The 23,758-nt window shown below is 40.3% G+C and overlaps 1 protein-coding gene across 2 annotated transcripts in view; it reads left to right on the plus strand.

Annotated features, from left to right (window-relative positions):
• The window catches only part of TRIM44 (tripartite motif containing 44), a 106,482-nt gene that overhangs the window by 37,995 nt on the left and 44,729 nt on the right, over positions 1–23,758 (plus strand). For both annotated transcript variants that reach the window (XM_023653873.2, XM_023653874.2), the window contains exons 3-4: positions 4,223–4,462; positions 15,534–15,553. In XM_023653873.2, coding sequence (XP_023509641.2) covers positions 4,223–4,462; positions 15,534–15,553 — 260 coding nt within the window. The remainder of the gene's footprint in view (positions 1–4,222; positions 4,463–15,533; positions 15,554–23,758) is intronic.

The raw sequence follows: 23,758 nt of genomic DNA on the forward strand, positions 1-23,758 counted from the left end.
GAGTAAAATGCCAGAGTAAATACTGGAGGCTGTACAGAAGCCTCAGCTTTGAGATTCCCAAGCTGAAAGTTGCCATGGCACTGGCATGCTGGGCGGGCACTGTGCTGCAGGAGTGAGGACAGCTTGCGGCGTCTCAAAAGTTCGATTTCCTGCTTTTTAATTTTTCTATTTTAGAATAGTGATCATTCAGAAGAGGAAAAGGGGAGTAAAACTGGACTTGACCTTTTCAGGAGGACCTGACCTTTTCAGGAGGTAGAGTCTTCACACTCTATTTCATGCAGTCCACATTTTTTGCAGTCGTTTTTGGAGTAGGAGCCTTTAAACTTACTTGCAGGAAATTTGGTTAATAGAACAGGTATTTCTGAAACCTTCAATCAGTGTAGAATTGGATCCTTTTCTTTTGTTTAGCTTCCTGCTCCTGACCCTGTTCTGTCTTTCTCAGTTTATCTCAGCAACACTTTTCTGGAACAAATCTTTCTTAAGCCATAATGTTCTCTAGCTAGTTTGCTGCTTGTTTTTATAATCTGCTTATAATAGAAAAGTAAATAAAACTTTAGTTTCCTACAGGCCAGCTAGCTAGGAGTTAATGGCTTCTAACCCTTGTCTAGCACATCGAATGGTGGTGTTTTTAAGTACAAGCTCTTAATTCAAGGTTTTATGTGTTTAATTATGTATGTGTAAAGTGCTAGTCTACATGCCTCTTGGGTCCAGCCTAGCTTGGAAATATTAACTACAAGAGCATGTAGAAAGTACTGTGGGTTGAGACTTAACTCTTGAGATGTACATTCTTTATCCCAAGATTCACTTCGGGGGAGTAGCATCCTAGTGGGGATAACATCAGAAGCAGCCTGTTAACTGAGGAAACATCTCAATTAAGAAGAAGGAAATTTGAAGAACTTGAAGCAGGCAGAAAGGGATCGTTAGAGGCAATATGTTTTAGCAGAAAGTCTGCTGGACTCGACCAGAGGAAAGTTGGTTTTTAAACCTGACTTTATTGCTGCACTTCTCTGGAGCCTCTTGTGTGTGTGTGTGTGTGTGTGTGTGTGTGTGTGTGTGTGTGTTTTACCTATAAAACGAGGAGGTTGGAGTCAGCTCTAATGAGAACAGTCAGATGTTCACTAGTTATGACCATTCACAAATAAGCGGCCAATTTTTTTCAAATTACAATGCTATGTTTAAGTAATAACATAGCTTTTCACCCTAATGCAGCCATAACAAAGATATATCAATTTGCTTGTAACATAGGGCTTTAAAGTTTCAACAACTTAGGGGCCAGTCAGTTGACCAAAGGGAGAAAACTCCTTTTAGGGTTTCATTTGTGTAGAGGACCCAGACCCCTCAGGTGAGATTTTCCTGGAGACCATTGCCGGTGCCCTAGGAAGTGCTTCAAGGAGGAAGGGGAGATTTTTCTTTTAACCAGAGTAGTTCCTCTTTTGGCTCTATTGTATTTTGGAGTTCTACATTAAGATTTTGTTTGGCATGAGGGAAGTTCTGTGGCTTTTAAAAGGTTTGACAACTACTAGTAGATCCTATAAAAAAGGAACATTTTGTATCACCACCAGTTTCATCATTCTGTGATACATCCAGCCTTCCTTATTCTCTGCTTATGTAGAATTTTCTCCTTTTACATAACACCACGTGTAGTATAGTCAAGAGTATGAGACTATCACTCTCAACTCCTGGGAGCTATGGGATAGAGCCTGAAGAAGTTCTAAGAAACCTCCTCAGAAATGATGTCACTGGCTCCCAGGTAGCAGGTGCTGATGTGAAGGGCCTCCTACTTCTTGGAGAACTGTTCAGTTTATAGCAGAATGGTTTTGACAGCAAGGAGGTGAAATGAAACCTAAAAGGGAGTTTTGAAAGCTATTTCACTCCTGCTGTTGGTAGGAGTCCTTTCTCCAGACCTACCACCTGCCCAGTCCCCCAAGAAGTCTGTCCTTTGGGCTCTGAATTTGAAAGGATGCTGTGACCCAGAAGTTTGTTCTTGCCGTTCTGAACTTGGTTGGAGCATACCTATTTGTTGATCAGTAGAGAACAGGAGTTGGAAGAAGGCATAAAGCGTTTTAGAGAGTAGATTATTCTGCCTTCAGTTCTCATTTGTGGCCTAATTTGTATAAAATAAACTACATAAAGGTTAAAAAATCTGCTTAAAGCAATGGGAAATAAAAACTTTAATTTTTCAAAACCATGATTTATCACCTAGTGCAGTCTGGTCCACACCTTTCCTGACTATGACATCAGCTTCCTAACTCTGAACCATCTGTGTATGCAAAGTCTAGTAAAATAGATTGCAAGTCAGTTTTATTATGATCTCCATTTTTAGTCACCTGGAACTGTTAAGAGATTTTGTAGGCATTCAGAAAAGTTCATCCCTTGGCTAAAACTTCCTAGGTTTGGTCTCTAAGAGGAGGTCCTAGGTCTTATAAGACCTAATTTATTTCGAGGGTAGAGATCCATTGATGAATGGTCACCATAAAGCATAACAGTCTTGAAATATACACACTAAAAATAAAAAGAAATTCCATAAATAAACACAAATCACAGTTCTCAATCTGATACAGAATTTGCAGGGACATTAATAACATTTGACACTCCCCCTCCCCTTTTCTTTAGCACCAAGGAGAGCACCTACACAGAGTATATGAGTTCTTGAGGGTTTATGTCACTTAGTCACTTGATGTGTGAGCAAATCTGTCGTCCAGGCCTTATTTTTCATTGGCGTTCATATGGCATTGTTACAAAAGCTGCTTAATGTATCTAGCTTCTTTCAGTTTTTAAGGGGCTAATTAAAAATGGCCTCATTTTCCCCTCTCCTTTAGTCTTTCTCTTCTTCAGTCTCCTTTTTAGGTTTTCCCAGTTTGACTTTGTTTCCATCAGATTGTGGTAGTGAACAGAGCACCAGACCAGGAACAAGAAGGTTGGAGTCCTCTGTGTCTCCTCCAGGTTTGCAGCTGTGTCTGTTCACTTATCTGTAAAAGGAAGGCATTCTCTTAGAGGATGATACTTTCTTTTTCAGCTCTAAAATTTTGTATTGGCCTTTCTCCTTTTGTCTACTGTTCTGCCTCTTCCCTGGTCCCTACCTCAGCTCCTCAGTGTGCGCAGTTGTTTAAAAATATTCATAAAATAAACATGCTTGCAAGGAAACATCAGTAAGTGGAGTCACTGGCAGAACAAGGAGTTTAGAAGTTCTTATTTTGGTGGTTTCTCACTTTGTTTGCCTTATGCCCTAGCCAAATATAGCCTGCAGTTGTATTTTATTTGGTCTGCAAAGTTGTTGCAAAATAAAACAATACCATATTTTCACCCATGAGGGTACAAATCTAAAGGCTTCACTAATATCCAATATTGGTGAAGGTGTAGAGAAATGCTTGCTTTCATACATTGTTGTAGGAATGTGATTGATGCATCTTTTTTGGAGGGCAGTTTAGCAGTATCAGTCAGTATTTTTAGAGTATATATAAGTTGACTCAGTGACTCCAAAGGTCTATAAAGAAACTCATATGCAAATATTAAAAGGTGTATCCAAGGATGTTCTTGGCTGTATTGTTTGTAATGGCGAAAATTTGGAAATATCCTACACTTTCATTAAGAAGGGAAATATTTAATAGATATATTTATCCTTTTATTTATATATATAAATATCCATATCTATCTGTATCATACAGACATTAAAAATAATGCAAAGAATAAAGTTGACCTGTACATATTAACATTTTAAATAGGCGAGACACAGAACCATGTGTTCACTATGACCCATTTATAAAAAACAACATAATTGTCAGTATACATATATGTATATAACTAGGTAGGAAAATGGCTAAAGTGGTACATAACAAACTGTTAACAGTAATTACCCTCTGAGTGGGAAAATGGTATCAGGATGGAGACAGTAGAATTTAACTTTTTACAATATACACTTATCTATTAAATTTTTAAGAAGTAATCATGTATTACTGGTATAAAAATGAACAAAAGGGAAAACAAAAAGGAAGGATAAGGAATTACTTCCCAAAGAATGAAAAAGGCAAAAAGATTAACAGGAAATTTATTGAAGATATTAGGGGAGCATTGTTTAGAGGATATTCCCAAAACTTCAGCATCAGGTAGGAACTATGGTTTGTTTTTATTTTGGCCAGAGCTGCCTAGTACTTACAGTAATAGCTCTACCCTTCCATTTCTTTGTGTGTTCAACTTACTATTCTTCCTTGTCTGTGTTCTACAGGTAACCCGGGACCAGATGAAGGTGTTTATACAGCAGGAATTTAAGAAAGTTCAGAAAGTGATTGCTGATGAGGAGCAGAAGGCCCTGCATCTAGTGGACATCCAGGAAGCAATGGCCACGGCTCATGTGACTGAGATACTGGCAGACATCCAGTCCCACATGGACAGGCTGATGACTCAGATGGCCCAAGCCAAGGAACAACTCGATACCTCTAATGAATCAGCGGAGCCAAAGGCAGAGGTAAAAGAAAAAGGAATTAACTGCCCGGTGTGTTAGCTCTGGGAATTCCTCTTTGTGGTCCCTACACATGAATGAATTGAAAACTTAGATAGAGCATAAGTGTTTAGACTGGGGTGTAAACCAGTGTGTAAGTACTGGCTGCTCGGGCTACGTCCAGCAACTGGGCCTGGCCAGATATTTTCCCAGCATGATTTAAAGGAGTGTAGTCAGTGGATCAAATACTAATCCTAGTTAGGGAGGGAAACCAGAACTCAGAACCAGAGAAGAGGGCAGTTGACGCCTCTCAAGCTGTAAAATGAGCCTGTATGTAAAGTCATCATAGGGATGAGAACTGGGCTGAAGGAGAAGTTACGAAGTGGAGCAGAAAGCGGCCAGAATGAAAGATTTTGGACTGATTCTGGGAATGGCAAAAGGTGCCGTAGGCTGGTTTTTTTACGGAACCAACTGTATAAATTGGGAGTGTAACTGTTGGATTAAGAGAGGCAGGTGAGATAGGACATTGTGAAGATCTAAAAAGTGTACGTGAAAGACGTAGGATAGATGTTGACTCGCCCACCGTACAAAGGTTAGTCACTATATTCATTTGTTATTTTGTAACAGGAATAAAAGTCTTAAGCATTTTACCAAACAACATATTTAGGCATTTAGAATCTGTTTCTTAAAAAAACGTAAGTCAGCCGTTTAACAAAACTTATATTTCCACCACTGGAGAGAGGCTATTGTTCATCAGGTTTCATAGCTTTTTGTTGAAAATTCTGGTCAAGCTTATGCCAGGGAGGTTTAGGGTAGGCCCTTTTAGAAGAAAACCTAGGAAAGTTGTATAGACCTTCCAGGACTGCCTCTGACTCAGTGAGCTCAGCCGTAACTAGCAGTCTTGCCTTGGCCCAGGAGTGCCTAGCCTCAGACTAACCAGGCAACAGAAGAGTAAAGGTGTAATCCAGGGGCAAGTACTGTCCAAGCAGTCCTGACAGGAAGTGTAAGAGACCACTGCACAGTTAGCTGCTTTGCATCCAGGGTTCTTGATGAACTTTCATCAGTGTGTGAAAAGACTAGATGAGCTCTTGTTCTTTTCATTTCATCCTCCCCAGAATTAAGAAAGTGTGGGCCTAAGTATGTTTCTACATAGGCAAGAGAGCACTTTATATTCATCATTTCACTGAATTCGTGATAGCGGCATTCATTATCTCCATTTTACAGATAGGATATTGAGATGCAGAGGTGCTGACCCAGTGTCATTTAAGTTAGAAGAAAACAGAGCCAGGATTCAGATTTAAGTCTGTCCTATTCCAATGCCTGTACTTTTTCCCTATGCAGTTATGCAGTATATGCTGTATGCCACGGTTGTATCTGTGGGAAGAATGAGGAGAATCAGTGTCCTAGAGAGCTTTGCATTCCTAAGACCTATTACAGTGTGGAGGTGGTCACACTGTATCTTAATAAACAAGAAGTTCAAGCGGACCTACTAAAAAGATCAGTGGCATAGCTCTGTCCCAAATTCTCCTCAGATTGGGCCCTCACATTTATTCTGTGTGTTAGTTTGTTTTTTCAAAAATAAAGATTTAATTTTGAGAGAGATCCCCGTCTCTTATTTTCATTTCAAATAATGAATTTAGTCCCTCCCCAGCATTAACTGTCCTATAAGCACTTCAGCTGCTCGGCTACACTATGCTTGTTAACTCTGATGTAATTACTCTTAGAGATGCAAAACTGACAAGGCCTCAGGACCAGGCTGTGGACAAAATAAGCTATTAAAAACAAGAAGTAGCAGTCAGCTGGCTAGAGCTTTTGTACAAGGAGGTGTTACCATCTAATAGCCTCTCATTCCAGCTAATCTGGGAACTATTGATCAGAACAGATTTCTAGTACCTTTCTTTCAAAAGACTCAGCAGAGGAATTCTTCTCTTTCTCTTGCAAGGTACGGATTGTTTTTTAATCACGTGCATTTTGAATTTGGCCAAGAGATTTCCCCCACCCCAACATTTTATTGTGAAGATTTTCAAACATACAGCAAAGTTGAAAGGATTTTACAGATTACACCCATATACCTCCACCTAGATTCTACCATTAACATTTTACTATGCCGATTCATTTTACATATATAGCCACCTTTCCAACCTTCTGCTCCTTAATTCATCTTATTTTTTGATGCATTTAAAAGCAGATTCCAGCTTCCGGTTCTGAACAGGATAGAGTAAACACATTTCATTTTACTTCTTCCACTAATCACAGCAAAAATTCCTGGACAAAATACTTAAGTCACCTACCAGAAGACTCTGAAAAGTGGAGAAATGATGGCAGACTGAGTGGGACCTTGGGATTTGAGGAACCACATGGCAGGGAGTTCCCTGGGGTTTTTCTTGCCTCCTGGGTGCCCTGCAAACTGGAAACACTACTGGGCACAGACTACAAGAAAGTAGCCAAGAAAGGTCTGCTCTCTCTAGCCAAAGGACTGGGAAAAGAGCTGTTCAGCTGTAGAGAAACCTTTTGACCACACCTGCCTATTCTGAAGATGAACACCAGAAATCAAACTGCGCCTCTTCCCAGCCCCAATTGGCACTGAAGTAGTGGGGCCAGTAGAGTAAAAACCTATTTTATACCCTCCTCTGTAGTACTGAGGTGTCCTCCTTTCTCCATGGAGCCTTTAGGTGAAAGTCTGACTTCTCAGTAGGGAGAGGTGCCCCTCTCCCAGGGAGCCTGTGGCTGGAGCTCTGACTTCAACCCCAGCCCTGCAGTAGCAGAGGAGAGTACCCCTCTCCTGTGGAGACTGTAGATGGAGCTCTAACTCCTGTCTCCCACCCCTGCATTAACTAGACAATGCCCCTCCCCGAGAGAGTCCGAGGGTGGAACCTTATCTTCTACCCTTGCCCGGTAATGATGAGTTGATGCCCCTCCTCCATCCCTAGCACAGTGGAGGCTGTGGAGTGGAGTCCTGTCTCCTGAGGGAGGCAGACCAGAACAGCACTGCAGAAGCTTTGTGAACTAAATTGACTTTTGAACCACAGTCCACAAAAGTGATGCAGGACAAGTGTTCTGAACCTAAAGAGGTTCTATCTGCTAGAATAAAAGATTTAAATAGGAACTAGATTCTTATGATACTCCGAATGTGTAGGATACAGTCTAAAATTACTCATTTTACCAAGAACAAATAAAATCTCAGCTCTAATGAGAAAAGACAATCAGTAGATGCCAACACTAAGATGACACAGATTTTGGAATTATCAGGCAAGGATTTTAAAGCCACTGTTATAAAAATGTTTCCATGAGCAATAATAAACCATGGAAACAAATGATAAAAAATCTCAGCAAAGAAATAAGATATAAAGAAGGATCAAATGAAAATTTTAGAACTGAAAAATATAATAACTGACATAAAAAATTCACTAGATTGACTCAATGGGAAATTGAAGATGACAGAGGAAAGAATCAGTGAATTTGAAGACATTGGTCTAGTATGAACAACCAAGAAGAAAGAGTGAAAAATAATTGAACTGCTGGAGGTGACAGAGGAAAGAAGCAGTGAATTTGAAGACAGATCAAGAGACATCCAATCTGAACAACCAAGAAAAAGAGATGGAAAAATAATTGAACTGAGTCTTGGGGACCTGTGGGACAATCAAGATCTAACACATGTGACACCCATGTTCGGTAAGGGGGAGGAAAAGGAATGTGGGGCTGAAAAAAAATTGAAGAAATAAGGGCTCAAAACTTCTAAAATTTGATTGAAAGGCATAAACCTAGAGATTTAAGAGGCTGAATGAACCCAAGCAAGATAAACTCTAAGAAATCCATACTCAGACACATCAAAATCTAACTTCTGAAAACTAAGGACAAGGAAAAGACCTTGAAAGCAGAGTAGCCAGAGAGAAATGACACCTTAACTCTGGAGAGCAATAACTTGAACGGACGTTATGTAGGGTGTTTTTTCTGTACCTATTGAAATGATTATTTGGTTCTCCATTATTCTGTTGTAATGGTTCATTACATTGGTTAATTTTTCAATATTAAATCATCCTTGCATTCCTGAGATAAAGTCCCACTTGGTCATTATGTTTTATCTGGGTTCAATTCATTAATCATTTGTTAAAGATTTTTATGCCTGTGTTCAATGAGGAATATTCATCTGTAATTTTATGTTATATCATTGTCAGACTTCGGTATTAGGCCTATGCTGGCCTCAGAAAACAAGCTGAGAAGTATTCCTTCCTCATGTATTTTCTGAAAAAGTTTATGTAAGATTGGTGTTATTTCTTCCTTAAATATTTGGTAGAGTTTACCAGCAACCGTCTGTCCCAGAGTTTCTTTATGTGAAGGTTTTTGATAAACAATTCAATTTCTTTAATATAGAGCTATTCAAATTTTATTTCATCTTATGATTTAATTTTTAAAAATTTGCTGTAATTTTCAAAGAATTTACTGTTTTCATGTAAATTGTAGTTTTTAGTATAAAGTTGCTCATAGTATTTTCTTAGTACTTTTTAACTGTCTGTAGCATCTAGAATGATAACCCATCTTTCATTTCTGATATTGATAATTTGTAATTTTCCCCCTTTTTCTTGATCAGCCTAACTAGTATTTCATTAATTTTGTTGGTCTTTTTGAAGAACTAACCTTTTGATTTGCTAATTTTACTCTTTCTTTTCTATTTTGTTTATATCTGCTCTTATTTCCTTTCTTCTACTTATTTTGAGTTTACGTTGTTCTCTTTTCTAGCTTCATTGATCATTGATTTTACTACTTTCTTCTTCTATGTAAACTTTTAAATCTACATTTTTCTCTAAGCACTGCTTTAGTTGAAATACAACATAACTTTGGTTTTCATTATCATTCAACTTGAAAGGTTTTTTCATTTACCACGTGATTTTTTCTCTTAACTCATCAATTATTTAGGAGTGTGTTGTTTAGTTCCAAATATTAGGGATTTTCTAACATATCTTAGAATTATTCATTTCTAATTTAGTTCCGTTGTGATCAGAGAACATATTCTGAATGATTTCAGTCTTTTAACATTTATTGACACTTGTTTTATGGCCCAGCATATGATCTATCTTGGTGAATGCATATGTGCACCTAAGAAAAATGTATATTCTGGGGCTGGCCCAGTGGCCTAGTGGTTAAGTTCGTGCACTCTGCTTCAGCAGCCCAGGGCTTGCAGGTGTGGATCCTGGGCCCGGAGCTCCACGCTGCTCATCAGGCTGTGGTGCGGCGGTGTCCCACATACAACACAGAGGAGGATGGTCACTCAGGGCCAATCTTCCTCACCAAAAAAAAGATATATATATTTATAGTCTGTAGTTTGGGCTATAGTATTCTATTTAATATTAATTTAAAAATAGTAATTTTTAAGTTATGTTTTAACTAATTTTTGTGTCTAATTATTCTATCAGCTGCTGAGAGAGGGGTGTTAAGTTTCCAAGTATGATTAAGGCTTTATCTGTCTTTCCCTTTAATTCTGTCAGCTTTTCTTCAGAGATTTTGAAGCTCTATCATTAAGCAAATACATATTTATGATTGTTACATCTTCTTGATGAACTGACTCTTTAATCATTATGAAATGTCCCTCCTTTTCCCTGATAATTCTCTGTCTTGATGTCTATTCTATCTCATGTTGGTATAGCCAATCCAGTCTTACCTTTACTGTTTCCGTGGCATATCTCTTTCCGTCTGTTTGCTTTCAGTCTGTCTGCATTGTTAAAGTGTGTCACTCATAGCCAGTATATAGCTGGGTCTTATTCTTTTATCCATTCTGATAATCACTGCCTTTTAATTGAAGTGTGCAGTCCATTAACATTTAATGTCATTATTAATATAGTTGAATTTAGATCTGCCATTTTATGATTTTTTGGTTTGTCCGTCTGTTTGTGTTCTTCCCGTTGTCTTTTCCTGCCATCTTTTGGATTTTTGCCACATTTATTTGAATTCCATTTTAATATCTCTATTGCCTTTTATAGCTCTATTACTTTATATTATTTTTTAGCAGTTTCTATGAGGATTATAATGTATATCCTTAAATTTTCATTCTACTTAAAATTAATATCATACCACCTCACATAAAATGTAGACACCTTGTAACTGTATAGGCCAGTTTACTCTCCTTCCATGTTCTTTATGTTATAATTTTCATATGTGTAAAATCTACATATATTATAAACACTGCAAGATAATTTTAATTTTAGCTTAAACAGTCATATGCTTTTAAAGAAATTAATGAAAAAATCATAATTTTGTATGTGTATGTATGTATAGTTTTTAAGCAAGTTTGTGGTAATAGTTGTATAACTCTGTAAATTTCCTTAAAGTCATTAAATATACACTTAAAACCAGTAATTTTATGTTATTAAAAATTATACCTCAGTATAGCTATTAAAGACAAAATTCTAGATATCCCACCTGCCCAAATGCTATTTGCCTTTGATTGGTAAAAATTGTTCCGGAACCAGCCCATGAATACAGTGTGTCTGCTGTAAGGAACCTTCAGTACCGGTGAGTTTGATTAGGTCAGGTAGAGGCACAGAGCTGCTGGTTGAAAGAGCCCAGAGATTACAAGGTGGTGTTTTGGTGACGTTTCTTTTTAAAAATGTGTTTTTAATCTTTCTGAGTCATCTTATAGAATATAGGATAGAGAAGGAGTTTCACAGTCCCACAGGTCTAATAAGATGTGCTCTTTCCCCTCGTCAAATAACTACATAAAATTCTTTCTTTCTTAATCATTATAGAATATTCAAAATTTATAGACAAAGCAGAAAGTAAACACAACACACTAAGTAGATAGTTATCACTGAGTGTTATATTTGTTCCATTTTTTCTTTTTTGTGTGTCGGTGGGGTTTTTTCCAGCTGTATTGAGATATCATTGACAGATAGCATGTAAATTTAAGGTATAAAATGTGATGATTTGATATGTGTATATATTGCAGAATGATTACCACAATAAAGTTAGTTCATCCCCTCATGCTTTTTCCTAACATCGTATTTTAAATTTTCCTCATATTACTAGAAATTCTTCATAAACATAATGTTTGAATCCTGAATCAATGATATAAATTTAACTTTTACCTCATTTTATTTCCAGCATCTTACTGTTGTTTATAACATTGTAGTAAATGTTTTTGTTTGTGAATCATAAGTAATTACTGAGTATGATATGTCCACAAAAGAGTAGGATTACTCCACCTAGTCCAAACTGTCCACAAAACAATTGTATCAGTTTACATTTTCATCACCAGTTTTGAAACTCTCTAATTTTTTTGGCTGAATTTAGTTCTTTTATAATACTCTTTGCCAGAGTCAAGTATTAAAAAATGGTATGTCTTTATTTTTATTTGCATGTCGTGAGCATTTCTATCTTTTGTCTAGTTTTGAGAGTAAAATGCTGAGCTGCAGTAAGATAATCTTAGGAGAAGTCAGTTCAAATGAGTAAATCATTAAAAATGATGCATGCATACCCGAAATGTTTATTTTAAACTTGAAATATGTATCTGTGTTTGTCTTTGATTCTGAGTCACAGCCTTTTCTTTGAGAATATGGGTTTGCTATTTGGGGTGGAATGTCATATTTCTGGCATAAACCACACCCATACTGCACCATTTATAAAGTCCAATTTCAGACTCTTTATAATGAGGAGGAGTAACATTCGAAGCAAGCTAAATATAGACTCTAGAATTTTATGCTTCATTTTTTCTGATATTTTGCTTGTCTCACCTACATCAAAATTGACAGCTGTTTTTAAGTAACTCATCTTTATTGAATTTTGGAAGCATTCAACTTTTCATGGAAGCAACTCTTCTCTTTTGCACTCATTTTTTGTTATTTAATAAAATGTGTCGTCATAATTATAAGTTCAACCGATATCAACAGGCTTAGGAACAGACTTGTTTGATTCTTGGTGAATATCCATTTCCACTGATGGAAGCAGAAATGAGAGGTTGTCCCAGAGTGTAGCCTACCAGCCAAGAGCAGTTAGGGTGTTTTACGGAGCAATTTGGGAGCATTGCTTAATCTAGTAAGTCATTTAAGTGGAAACTGGTGTTTAACACACTTTCAGTTCTAATATTTTCTGAAACCAGAATTTACTCATACTAGTGGTAGAAACTAATCTTAAATCCTACTTCTTGCCCTCCCTCCTTTCCTTCTTGAATAATTATTTACTGTGTGCCTTGCGCTGTGCTAGGTGGCAGTAAATAAAGGGATGAACAACACAGTTTCTGTTTTCAAGGATTTGGAATTCAAAAAGGGAGACCTTGTATGGCGCTGTGACTGTCAGTTTTCTGCTCTAACTACTGCCCAGAAGTGGGAGCCCTACAGATGCAGAGGACAGAGTAGGATTACTCCACCTAGCCTGTCAGTGAGGAAACGTTTCCCAGTGAGGCTTGGTCTCAAAGAATGGACAGGAATCAGCTAGGCTTTCAGAAGAGGTATATACATTTGGGGTAGCAGGAATAGCATGTGCACACTTTTTGCTAGCGAGATTAGTAATCTGCTGAATGTCTCTGACCTATTCAGAATTGCCTTATAATTCCTATGTGTGTGTATTTGTTCTTTCATTCATTTATTCATTCCTTCAACAGTGAAACTCTCACCCTGGTCCACCCCATGTTTTGTGATAGTAATTATTGTTTCTGAAAAGAACCACATATCTATAAGCAACAGAAATGGATGAATGTGAAGCACAATCTTGTGCCCCATCTTCTCTGTCCTTCCCCACTCCCCCTAGAAGTGCTGTTAGTTAACAATTCAGGGAAAGTACAATAATGACCACCATTCATTGAACACTTAAAATGTACTAGACACTTGCTTAGTGTTTTACACACATTTTCTCATTTATTTTAATTTCTAAGAATTAGGGTCTCCATGTGTAAATGAGGAAACTGAATCTTGGAAAAGTTAAGTAAGTTGCCAAGAGCCTTGTTGTTGAAACAGACGAGCCAGAATTTGAAGCCCTGTCCCTCTAACTGACGAAGGCCATCTCTCAACCCCTGCAGCAAGACACGTGATCCTGAGGACTTGCTCTGCATCACGGGGGAAAGTTCAGATACATTGTTCCATACGGTTCTCCTAGACGATTATGTTTTCACATCCAAAGATAATTGAAAAATTGTGTTGAGGCTTAATTATGTTATTGATAGTTATGTAATTCATATTAAATTTAAATTATATAAATTCATTCTTACTAGATTATAGTTCCCATAAGACATGCCAGTTGATCAAAAGGCACAGAAAGCATCCACGATCCCTGTACCCTCCTTCCATCTCTCACCCCACATTTCTCTCTCATTAGAGTACAGATGATTAGCACTCTTACCAGTATTGCAGATCCTTAACCGTCTGCTAAAATGCCCTTCTTATCCAGCCTCCAGTGGATAATCTGATGTAAATTACCTTTCTGGCAGCAGCTGTCCTTTATAAGCTTGTTCCCTGGCAATCTCCCTTTACCTCAGCTTCCCTCACAACCCCCAGCCCCACAACACCACCACCCCCACGTCCCCGCCCAAGACACAAATACACGTCCGTATTCTCTGCTTTTGCAGAACTCAGAATTCCTTAAACATACATTTCTTTTAACTGCTGTGCCTTTGTTCTTGCTAGTCCAGTGCTTTTCCCACGTCTTCTGTTGTCGGCCTGGGAAAATCCTGCTTATCCCTCAAGTGCCACTATAAATGTCACCTTCTCTGTGAAGCCTTCCACCTTCTCCTGGAGAGGCAGTGTTTATCACTGCCCATTTGACTCTCGAAGCATTCTGTTTCTGTCTTTGATAGAGTCCTTAGCCTATTTAGTCATTGTTCATTTTCTGTCTGTTTCCCCTGGTCTAGAAAGGGAGCTCCTAGGTTAGATCATTATGAGTTGTCTTTTACCCTTAGAGCCCACATGTAGTAGCTTCTTAAGGTATCATACTGAATTGTTACTGATATTGATAATTACCTTTATTAAGTGCATCCTGTATCTTAGGCACTGTGCTTGATGTTTATACACATTATTTCATTTAATCTTCACGCCCATCCTATGATACAGGGACAATTATTACCCACATTTTACAAATTAAGAACTCGAAGTTGAGAGGCACAATAACTTGACCGGGGTAACACTTGAGCAAGCACGTGATGGAGTCAAGATTTAAATCCACAGAGTCTGACTCAGAGCTCATTCTCCTTTATACCAATAGGAACAATCAATCAGATAAGTTCTCTGGGGAGTTATCAACAGCTAGGAGATACATTTTCTGTTGAGACCAACCCTGAATGGCTCAAGAAGACGTGAACGATACCTTGTTACTAAATGGATGAGTGAGGTCCCTTGGAAAAGGCTGAAGAGTCATTTGAAAAATCTTGTTTGCTCTCAAAAAGAGGCTCAAAGCAGTCTGCTGTGATCACTGATAAAGTCAGGTTCAGAGAACACAGTACCCAGACAAAGAAGCCTTCTACATTGTTTTTGCAGAGAATGAATGAGAAGAAGAGAAAAGCCACTGTTTGGCTGAAGAAGGATGTGGACCATTACATGCCAGAACTGCTTTTTACGAAGGAGAAGCCCATGGTCCAGATTAGTTAATTAGCTTGCCTCAGGGCACATAGCTAATAAATAACAGGGCTTGGACTAGAATCCTGATTTCCTGAGTCCCAGTTCAGTGCCCTTTCCACCATAGTGTGCTCTGTATTCGAGTGGCTGTGTTCATGTTTGGAGAAAAAAATGCTGGACCAAGGTAGGAAGGAGTCTTTGAGGGAAACAGCTTGAAGCTTTTGGAGCTGGTCAGCTTTTGCCTAAGACCTGCTGCTATTTTGGGCTCTCAGTTTGCTCAGAACTAAATACTGCCAGCTACACAAATAAAAGGCAGGGCTATTATTTAGGCCTCCTAGGTCTGTGCATTCACTTCTCTGCTTGCAAGGGCAAGTTCATCTCTGCTGGGCAGTTTGAACATGGGCTTATATTAGCCCTTGTCAGCCCTTAGATGTCTGCTGGTTTGACTGTTACAGTAAATGCACTAGCCTTGCTTTCGGGTTGGGAGAGGAGAGGGAAGAGAGAGAAACCTAAATTGGTCTCTACCAATGCTGATTTCTAATGCTGTTTCTTTCTGTTTCTTTCAGGGTGACGAGGAAGGACCCAGGTAAGATCACATTGTTGTTGCTTGTCTGTTCTCAGAATTGAAGTAGAGTGACATTTGTGGCCTTTTTAATGCCCCGTGAAATACGGACAACCAAGAAACAGCACAGAGAAGGTATCTCTGTCTGAAGCTAGGGCTTTGAAGATCGTGTTTAGTGAGACTCCCGTCTCCCTCCCCATCTGTGGTGTTTCCTGCGTGTAGCCTTCAGATAAAGGTAGACTTGAAAGTGTGTCATGAGGGTAACTTTGCTTTGTTCTTCATACCTTGTTAAGAAGAGTAGGCACTGTATTTGGATGGTAATTAGGCTATCAGCTGGACTGACTAGATAAACTTTTGTGGTGTTCTTTCTTGATTGGAATTGGATTGCCTTTTTTAATGGACTCTGGATCCAGTAGTCTTTATTCCTGACCCCTAACATTTTTGTGTCTGACTCAAGACACCTATATGGTGACTCCAAGGTCATAGGTATAACACTCTGGGGAAAACTGCTGCTTTGTGCATCTGTATCACCACATGAAATTTTTTTTTTAACTTTTTTTTTTTTTAAGGTTTTATTTTTCCTTTTTCTCCCCAGAGCTTCCCGGTACGTAGTCATATATTTTTAGTTGTGGGTCCTTCTTGTTGTGGCATGTGGGTTGCTGCCTCAGCGTGGTTTGATGAGTGGTGCCATGTCCACGCCCAGGATTCGAACTGGCGAAACCCTGGGCCACTGAAGCAGAGCATGCAAACTTAACCACTCGGCCACGGGGCCGGTCCCCAACCACGTGAAATTTAAGAGTGCATTTCATTATTGCCTCAGCCTTGCAAGGAACCTGAACTTTGGTTTACCTAGCTTTGCTGCTCAGGCTGTGACAACAGGCTCTAGGAAACGCTGCAGCTCTGCCGTCAGCACGATTGAGGGGCATCTGTACAACAGTAAAATGCAGTGTTCGCATGGCCCCCCTCTGTCACATAGGATCAAGGACTGTTAAGGCTGGGAGGGATCAGAAAGGTCCTGCAGGCCATTGCTAGTCAAACTTTAGTTTTAGCAGAAGCACATTTTTTTCAAATGGGCTATAAGTAGAACTTCGATGTATGTAAAGCAGTTTTTCTCTGGATAAAATTGGGGGCCACATCCTCTGGTGAACCTTTTCTCTTCATTACAGTAGACACTGAGGGGCTTCTGCAGAAACCTAGAGTTCCTCAGAACTCAGTTTGAAAATCGCTTGTCTAGTTCAGACTTCTCATTGAAAGAAGCTAAATGAATTGTCCAAGGTTACCTTCCTGGAGCCAGGATTCGGCCCTTCTTTGGTTTTATTTACAAACCAGCAGATACAGTTCCTTCTTTTCTCCTCTCCCTCCCCGTATCCTGAACCCCTTTCTTAGTGCCAAGTGTTGTCCCACATCTGCATGTCTTGGTGCTTCCCTCCCTTGGCACCTGTTCTCAGCCTAGACCCAGCTCCTGTCTACTGTGACTGAAGCCACAGGCATCCTGCTTCAAACCTACAGAGCCTCAGGGGATCCCTTCAAACCCCATCTACCAGCCTCCTCAGCAATAGGCTCCCTCTGCTGTGTTCATTTACTTCCTTCCTTCCTTCCCCTTGCCTGCCTGCCTGCCTTCTTCCTTTCCTTGCGACCTTCCATCCGTCCTCCTTCCCTCCCTCTTTCCTTTTCTTTTCTTTTCTTATGACCCTACTATGTGTTGGGCACTGTGCTATGCAGTGGGAATATAATGATAACTAAGACAGACATGGCCCCTGCCTAAGTGTAGTGGGAGAGATGAGCTTATAACCAGGCACTTATACTGTGGGGGAGGTGCTATAATTAAATGAAGTTTAGGCTGCTTTAGGAAGGGCTCCTAAGTCAGTCTTGGAGGATAAGGGGAGGCTTACCAGAAAAGGTTATATATAAAGAGAGGTCTGAAAGATGAGAGGGCAGCAGAGGAGGAGCAAGGGTAGAGTCGTTCCAGGTAGAGGGAGCAGGTCGTGTCAAAGCACCGGACAAGAGAAGAGTGGAGGAAAAAAGCAGAGGCCGGATGATTTAGGGCCTTATAGGCCTCCTGAAGGTATCGCAGCTCTATCTGCAGGCAGTGGGCAGGCATTAGAGAACTTTAAACAGGAGTTAACCTGAGTAGATGTGCATTTTGGAAGTCTCCCCTGCCTGTAGAATGGCAAATGAAGTGGGTCTACACCGGAGCCGGGGAGACTAGTTAGACTAGGCTGGCGATGCTGGGAGCCTAAATCAGCCGCTAGTTATTGAGCAAGTTGTCACTGTTTTGCACAGACCTTTGGTTTAGATAAACTCTTTAAATTGTTCTCTTGGCACTCCCCCTCTTCTGTTCTCAAGACTAGCTCCAGCTGCTGGGAGGAGCCCTAGACCTTCTCCCCAAAGAAGGAGTTCCAGTAAGACCAGAGTAAAGAAAACACCTTAGCAGACAGAATGTGCAGAGTCCACGGGGGAGAAATGGCGTTTCTGTCTTGAGAGAGCCTGCTTATGATGGGCACACTCATCTTATCTTTATGGCCACATGCCAGAGTGGCGTTGATTAGAAGGCTACAGGGACCTTATGAAGAGATTAACTACCTTCAGAGATACTATTCAGTGTGCGATCCTGGCTTTAGAGTTTAATTGCAGATAGCTTCATGTCATTTGGGCAGAACAGTGGTGAAGCAATAGAGGTTCTTTACCAGCAACCAAGACGCCAAGTGTCTCCCTCAGGCCGGGCTGCCGTGGGTGTCAGCAGGGATCCTGTTGGACTAGGACTTGACAGAACCCTTTTTTAGTACAGTGAGCACTTGAAGAGCACGTTCTCATTTGGCAGAAAGAGGAGTCAAATTTTCTTTTTAACATTTAAATGCAGACTTACTGGTTCCATTCAGTTTGTGTTGAACTACCATTTGGCTCAGTTTGTTCCAATTAACACTTCAGGGCAGATTGCCTTTGATCTGAAATTTTTCTCATTTATGATGTACACTTTACCATCTCAGTAAGCCAAGCAGAGTTTGTTCCAAAGGCTTCTGTATTGCTGACAGTATTAATGAGAGTTTGCTGTGTAAGGGAGACAAAGGAAGCGTGGGTCTGCCTGCTCAGGGGAAGGAAGAGGAAGGACTCCAGAGACCCTGCGTTCCAGATCTGCTTGGATTCTTAGTCCTGTGTCTCCTTCACTAGCATTCTTTCCACACGGCTGCTTCCCCATTGTCTGCACGCAAGTCTGAGGGAGAAGTGGATTCCCACCCCTCTCCGTGGTGGCAAGAACAAAGGAGAATTCCTGTCCTACTGAAACGTTATTTGTCTGTAATAGATCTGTGTCTTCCTCCCTTCCTGCCAGCTAGAGTCTCCCTGCCTTCTTCCCTCTTTTCACTTTTGACTTCCCAAGCTGTTTGACGTGAGGTGGCCAAGTATTTGTACTTTTAGTCATGTCTGTTCCTTGTCCTGGATTTTATTGTTTAGTTGTCCTGCTAATCAACAACAATAATAATAATTGTAGCTGCCACTTATTGAAGGTTTACTGTGTACAGTGTTTTTTATGTATTCTCATTTAATCCTCATGTGGAGCTATGATGTAGTTTTTATCCCACTGGTAAAATGAGGAAATTCGTGCTCAGAAAGATTAACTTGCCCAAGATCACACAGCCAGTAAGCAGTAGAGCTCAGACCTCAATCTGGCCTGGCCTCAGGACTCATGCCCTCAACTGGCATTCGGACTGTCTCCAAGAGACCAGCGCATGTCTCTGTGTGACCCTGTGTGAAAGCCAGAAGGACTCACCTCAGAGTACCACTCTGGTCTTGTTCCTCTAACCTGGAGGTTCTTACTTGCTTTGACATTGAATTGCTATGGCCTCTGTTTTCTGCAAGCTACTTCTCCTCTCCTTAGCCTGTCATTATAAAGGGATATTTCTTCATCTCATCCTCATGCAGTGTCCTCTGAGGGTGAGCAGCAGAAGGGGTGCTTTAAGACTCCCTGGGGAGCAGGCAACCAAGCCTTCCTCTGACCTCACAGAATTAGCTGTCTGTTGCCCCTCCACCTGGTAGTTTACTCTTCCAGTCCCTGATGCAGTCATATAGACGGCAAGGATTCTTGGAGGGCAGGAGGAGCAAAAGTCCTAATATGTAGAATGTGGATATTAACCACTGTGGAGTCATCTTTTAAAAGAATGTCTTTGAAGCCTAGAGTGATTTTCTTTTTCAAGCAAAAAAAGCAATTTACACTTTTGGCAGCAATTTTCTGTCTTCTCTGTGCTATTATGAGAGATCTTCTGTTCACTCCCTCACAGATTGGCTCCTTCTCTACTCCTGCCGGAGCATGCTGAGAAGTAATATATATTCAAGGAGATGGGGTGGCAATGGGATCTGCTGCCTTGAAAGCTGTTGTGTAGTGGGAGGAAGTCAGAGAGGGAAGGACCCTTAAACTCTGTGCTCAGAGGAGAAAGGAGCAAGATTATTATTAAATTTTGATTTGCTATTGAGCTTTTCTGTAATTTTTTTTTTAAACTAAGAGGAAAATGGCTTTTTAATAGTAACAGCCATACTTGGGACTTCTGTAGAATTTTTCACCCTCAGCACTGGTTCGTATTCAGACAGTAAGCTCCTGCTGAGATCAGTGTGACTGTGAACCATGCTGATTCTGTGATCAAGCGGGCCGTGAATTCTGAAGGAGCAGAGGCTCAAGGAGCGTCAGCAGACCTGCCTTCCCTTCTTGGTCTGCCTGGGACTGGGCGTGTGACCCTGGGCAAGCTAGTTAACCTCTTTACCTCTTTATAATGTGTTTTTATTTCCCAGTAAATATTAGTCTTTTTTCCCCATTCCCCACCCAGTTTTTTTGGATGTAGTTGTGTGGAGGAATAGAGTTTTGTATCAAATATGGAGTGGAAAGAGTCTGTGTATGGATTCTGTAATTTGGTAATTTTTTTTTTAAACTTCTCAGTTTTGTTTCTTTAAAATTTTTCTTGGGGCTGTGTACTAGGCATTCTTTTCCCCCCTCTAAAATAATAACCATATGTTCTTAGATATGGCATTTCTCTTCCTGACGACTTAGTTTGTAGAGAGAAGAGGGAACTAAGTCAGTAATACACTTAGGTTTCTTTTGTTCTCTGATTGCAAATTCGTGGTTTGGTTTTTGCATTAGCTTCATTTCAGAAGACCCAGCTGGAAGCCAGAGAAAATGGCTCTGATACTTGTGACATGAAATGGAGCTATTATACAGGGCTGCTTATTATACAGAAGTGGGGTTCCAGCCTCTAAGTTGACCTTTAGCGTAGAGTCTCTGACGTGTAATGTTTCCCTGTTCTGGAACCTCTACTGACTTTGTTTTCCCCTGCTGATGTGGATTGTTTATTCTCTACTCATCCAGATGAAGGATGAACCATGCTGTGCATTGTGTTACCTATCTATAATAAAAGCAAGCCTCCTTGCTAAAGTAATTGATTTTCAGATGTTTGTCCATGAGAGTCACAACTTTATTTTATTTTGTGTGTATTGGTATAAAATCAAAGAATCCATACATAGCTGGAAAATTCACCCAAGGATCCTCTAGCTTATTCCATCTGCCTCACACTGGAAATGCTGGCCAGGAGCAGCTTGTGTTCCAACACATCTGCCTGCTTCTTTCTGGCTTCGTAAGGCTGAGAGAAAGGGCTTTGTAGAGTGGGGCCTGGATGTCACTGGGTACCCATGGTGTTTTGCTAATCATCTCTTGTTTGCCATCCATTACAGCGGTTATGAGGCCTGGCAGGCTAACCTTGTTTGTGTCTTTGACCTCAAGGTCAGGATATCAGAATAACATTCACCTCTAGGAGCTCTGTTCCTTAATCTCTTAAGCAGGAAAGATTGCAGAGGAATTCTTTCATTCATTTGTTCACAAACATTTTCGACTGACTACTGTGTTGCCAGGCCCCGTGCTAGGTCGCAGAGGTGTGAAGATGGTAGAGACTTTGTCCCCTCATTTAAAGATCTCAAAGTCTAGTTTGAAAGAGAGAAGTAAGTTAACAATTTTAATGTCACATTTAAGTGCAATATAATAATTATTATTGTAAATTATTATAAAGAAGCATTTATTGAATGCCAACTATGTGCAGGAAGTATTTTAACCATTTACATGTATCATCTCATTTATTTCTCACAGCAGTCCTAATAAGTGGTTAAAACATTTCTCGTCTGAGATGAGAATACTGAATTGCAGAGAGGTTATCCATACACAAGGTCACACAGCTAACAAGTGGTAGAACCGGCATTGAAACTCAAGTAGCCTGACTCGAGAATGCAGGCTCTTCACTACTGCACTATAATGATTCTCTGTATTCAATATATTGGGTGTAGAGTAGGCTACAGCTAACTCAGACTGGGGAGTCAGAAAAGATAGCATTTCTGCTGTACCTTGCAAGATGGGTAGGGATAGGCTCTTCCAAACAGAAAGGATCCAAGCAGAGAGACCAGTGTGTCCAAAGGCTCAGAGGAGAGAAAGTGCATATGCTGTGTGGGGAAGGGTTGAGTGCCTGTGTGACTGGACTGTGGCAGCAATGAGACTAAAAGGTGGGTGAGTCCACCATGTAAAGGGTCTTGTATGCCATGTTGAGGTACCAGAAGATTTGTACCCTTTCCTTTTAGACTTACCTTTTGACTACAGCATTGTCCTATCTTCAGGAGAAATGAACAGACTTCTGAATCCTAGGGGTTTCTTGGGATAGTCACATCTCATGATTTGTTATGGGTAAATTGTTTGCTTTCTTTATGCCTCAGTATCCCCACCAAATAGCACATCCTATTGTACTTAAAGGGTAAAGATGCTATGAAGCATTGAAAGTATTCTTCTTTGGGGTTCCTTCTTTTAGATGGAAAAACAAGCAAGTGAGATGAAGTAGTTGTAAAAGGAAAGTGTTTGATTTGTATCTTATTTATACCTCTATTTTGATGGCTCCTGCCTTCCTTTAACTTAAACTCACATTTGGAAGGTAGTTATCTAGTTTCTTCTAAGTTAATGGAGAAAAGGAATACTAAAGCACCTCCATTTTCCAAAAAGATTTAAAGCTATAGATGTTTTTTAAAAGCTAGTCAAAGAATTAAGTTGATGTTGCATTTGTCTCTGAGTTAGACTCGATGCTGGAGAGTCTGGCTGGAGCCTGGGTGTCATCTTCGTTGTTTGGCTTCAGTCATTTTGGACTGGCTGAGCCTAATAGATTTTAGGAAGTCACAAAACTCCAGTCTGTGTCAAGAATGACTAAAGTTGATGTCATTGGTTATGTGCCCCCTCACTTGTGGCAGCCACAGCAAAATTGTTATTAGTAGTGTCTTTTGATTTTAGGCGAAACCTGCTGGTGTCTTCTCACTTCCTCCCAGTGAGAGGCAGGTAAAAGGTTAAAACTTCTGTCTTCCCAGCAGCTTCCAGGGATCTCTCCCTTTTTTGTAAGCTCCATGTGTCTGAACTGCACAGAAACCCACAGCAGACATCTGTAACAGAGGCTGGGAGCAGAAGCTGGTGCATTTGTTTTTTTGTTTTGGTTTGCGTTTTTTCTTTTCAAAATAGTATAAAGTTTAGAGTCAGTGAGTACAGTTTTCTTTAAAATTAGAACTGCAAGGAGGTGGCTTCAGAACTTTAAAAAAGGTGGACAAAGGCTGAGATAAAGCTGGGGTACCCTAAATGGTGAGGTCCTTACCAAGGATGATATTCCCAGGCCTCTGCTTGTTTGCACTCAGGACCTAACTGTAAGTGGTTGTAGATTCGTCAGAGAAATACCTCCTTATCCACCAGCAGGGGTTTCAGGGAAGAAAAACGCTTTATAAGTGCCTCGTCCCCCTGCTCCTTAGCACCTCTACCGGTTGTTCCCTGTAGGTTGCAGCGTGCTTATAAAATGGAAAAGCATTTTGTTTCCTTGGTGAGGACATGTCTCCCTCCCCTCTGGTTCCATCAATTCTATTTAAAGGAAAGTGAGGTTGAGCAGGAGAAAACCAGCACAGAGAGGGAGGAGCTGACAGAATGACAGTGAAGGTAGGGAGAGAACCATTTCTCAGCTGCCTCTGGCTGCTAGATGCATCTGGATCTAGATGCTGTGGGGCATCGTGTTGCTTTATCCCACCTGCACAGGCACTGCCACTTAGAGCAGGACCGCCCTAAAACTGACCACGCTGCCCACTTTGCCCTGACTTTCAGGGGTGTCCAGGATCAACGCTAAACAGCAATACTAGTGAGACCTGCTTGTGTGTTGAACATTCAATGGGATCTGGACCTGCATGTGT

Source organism: Equus caballus, chromosome 12, assembly GCF_041296265.1.
Source record: "Equus caballus isolate H_3958 breed thoroughbred chromosome 12, TB-T2T, whole genome shotgun sequence".
In the NCBI taxonomy this organism is placed as follows: Eukaryota; Metazoa; Chordata; class Mammalia; order Perissodactyla; family Equidae; genus Equus; species Equus caballus.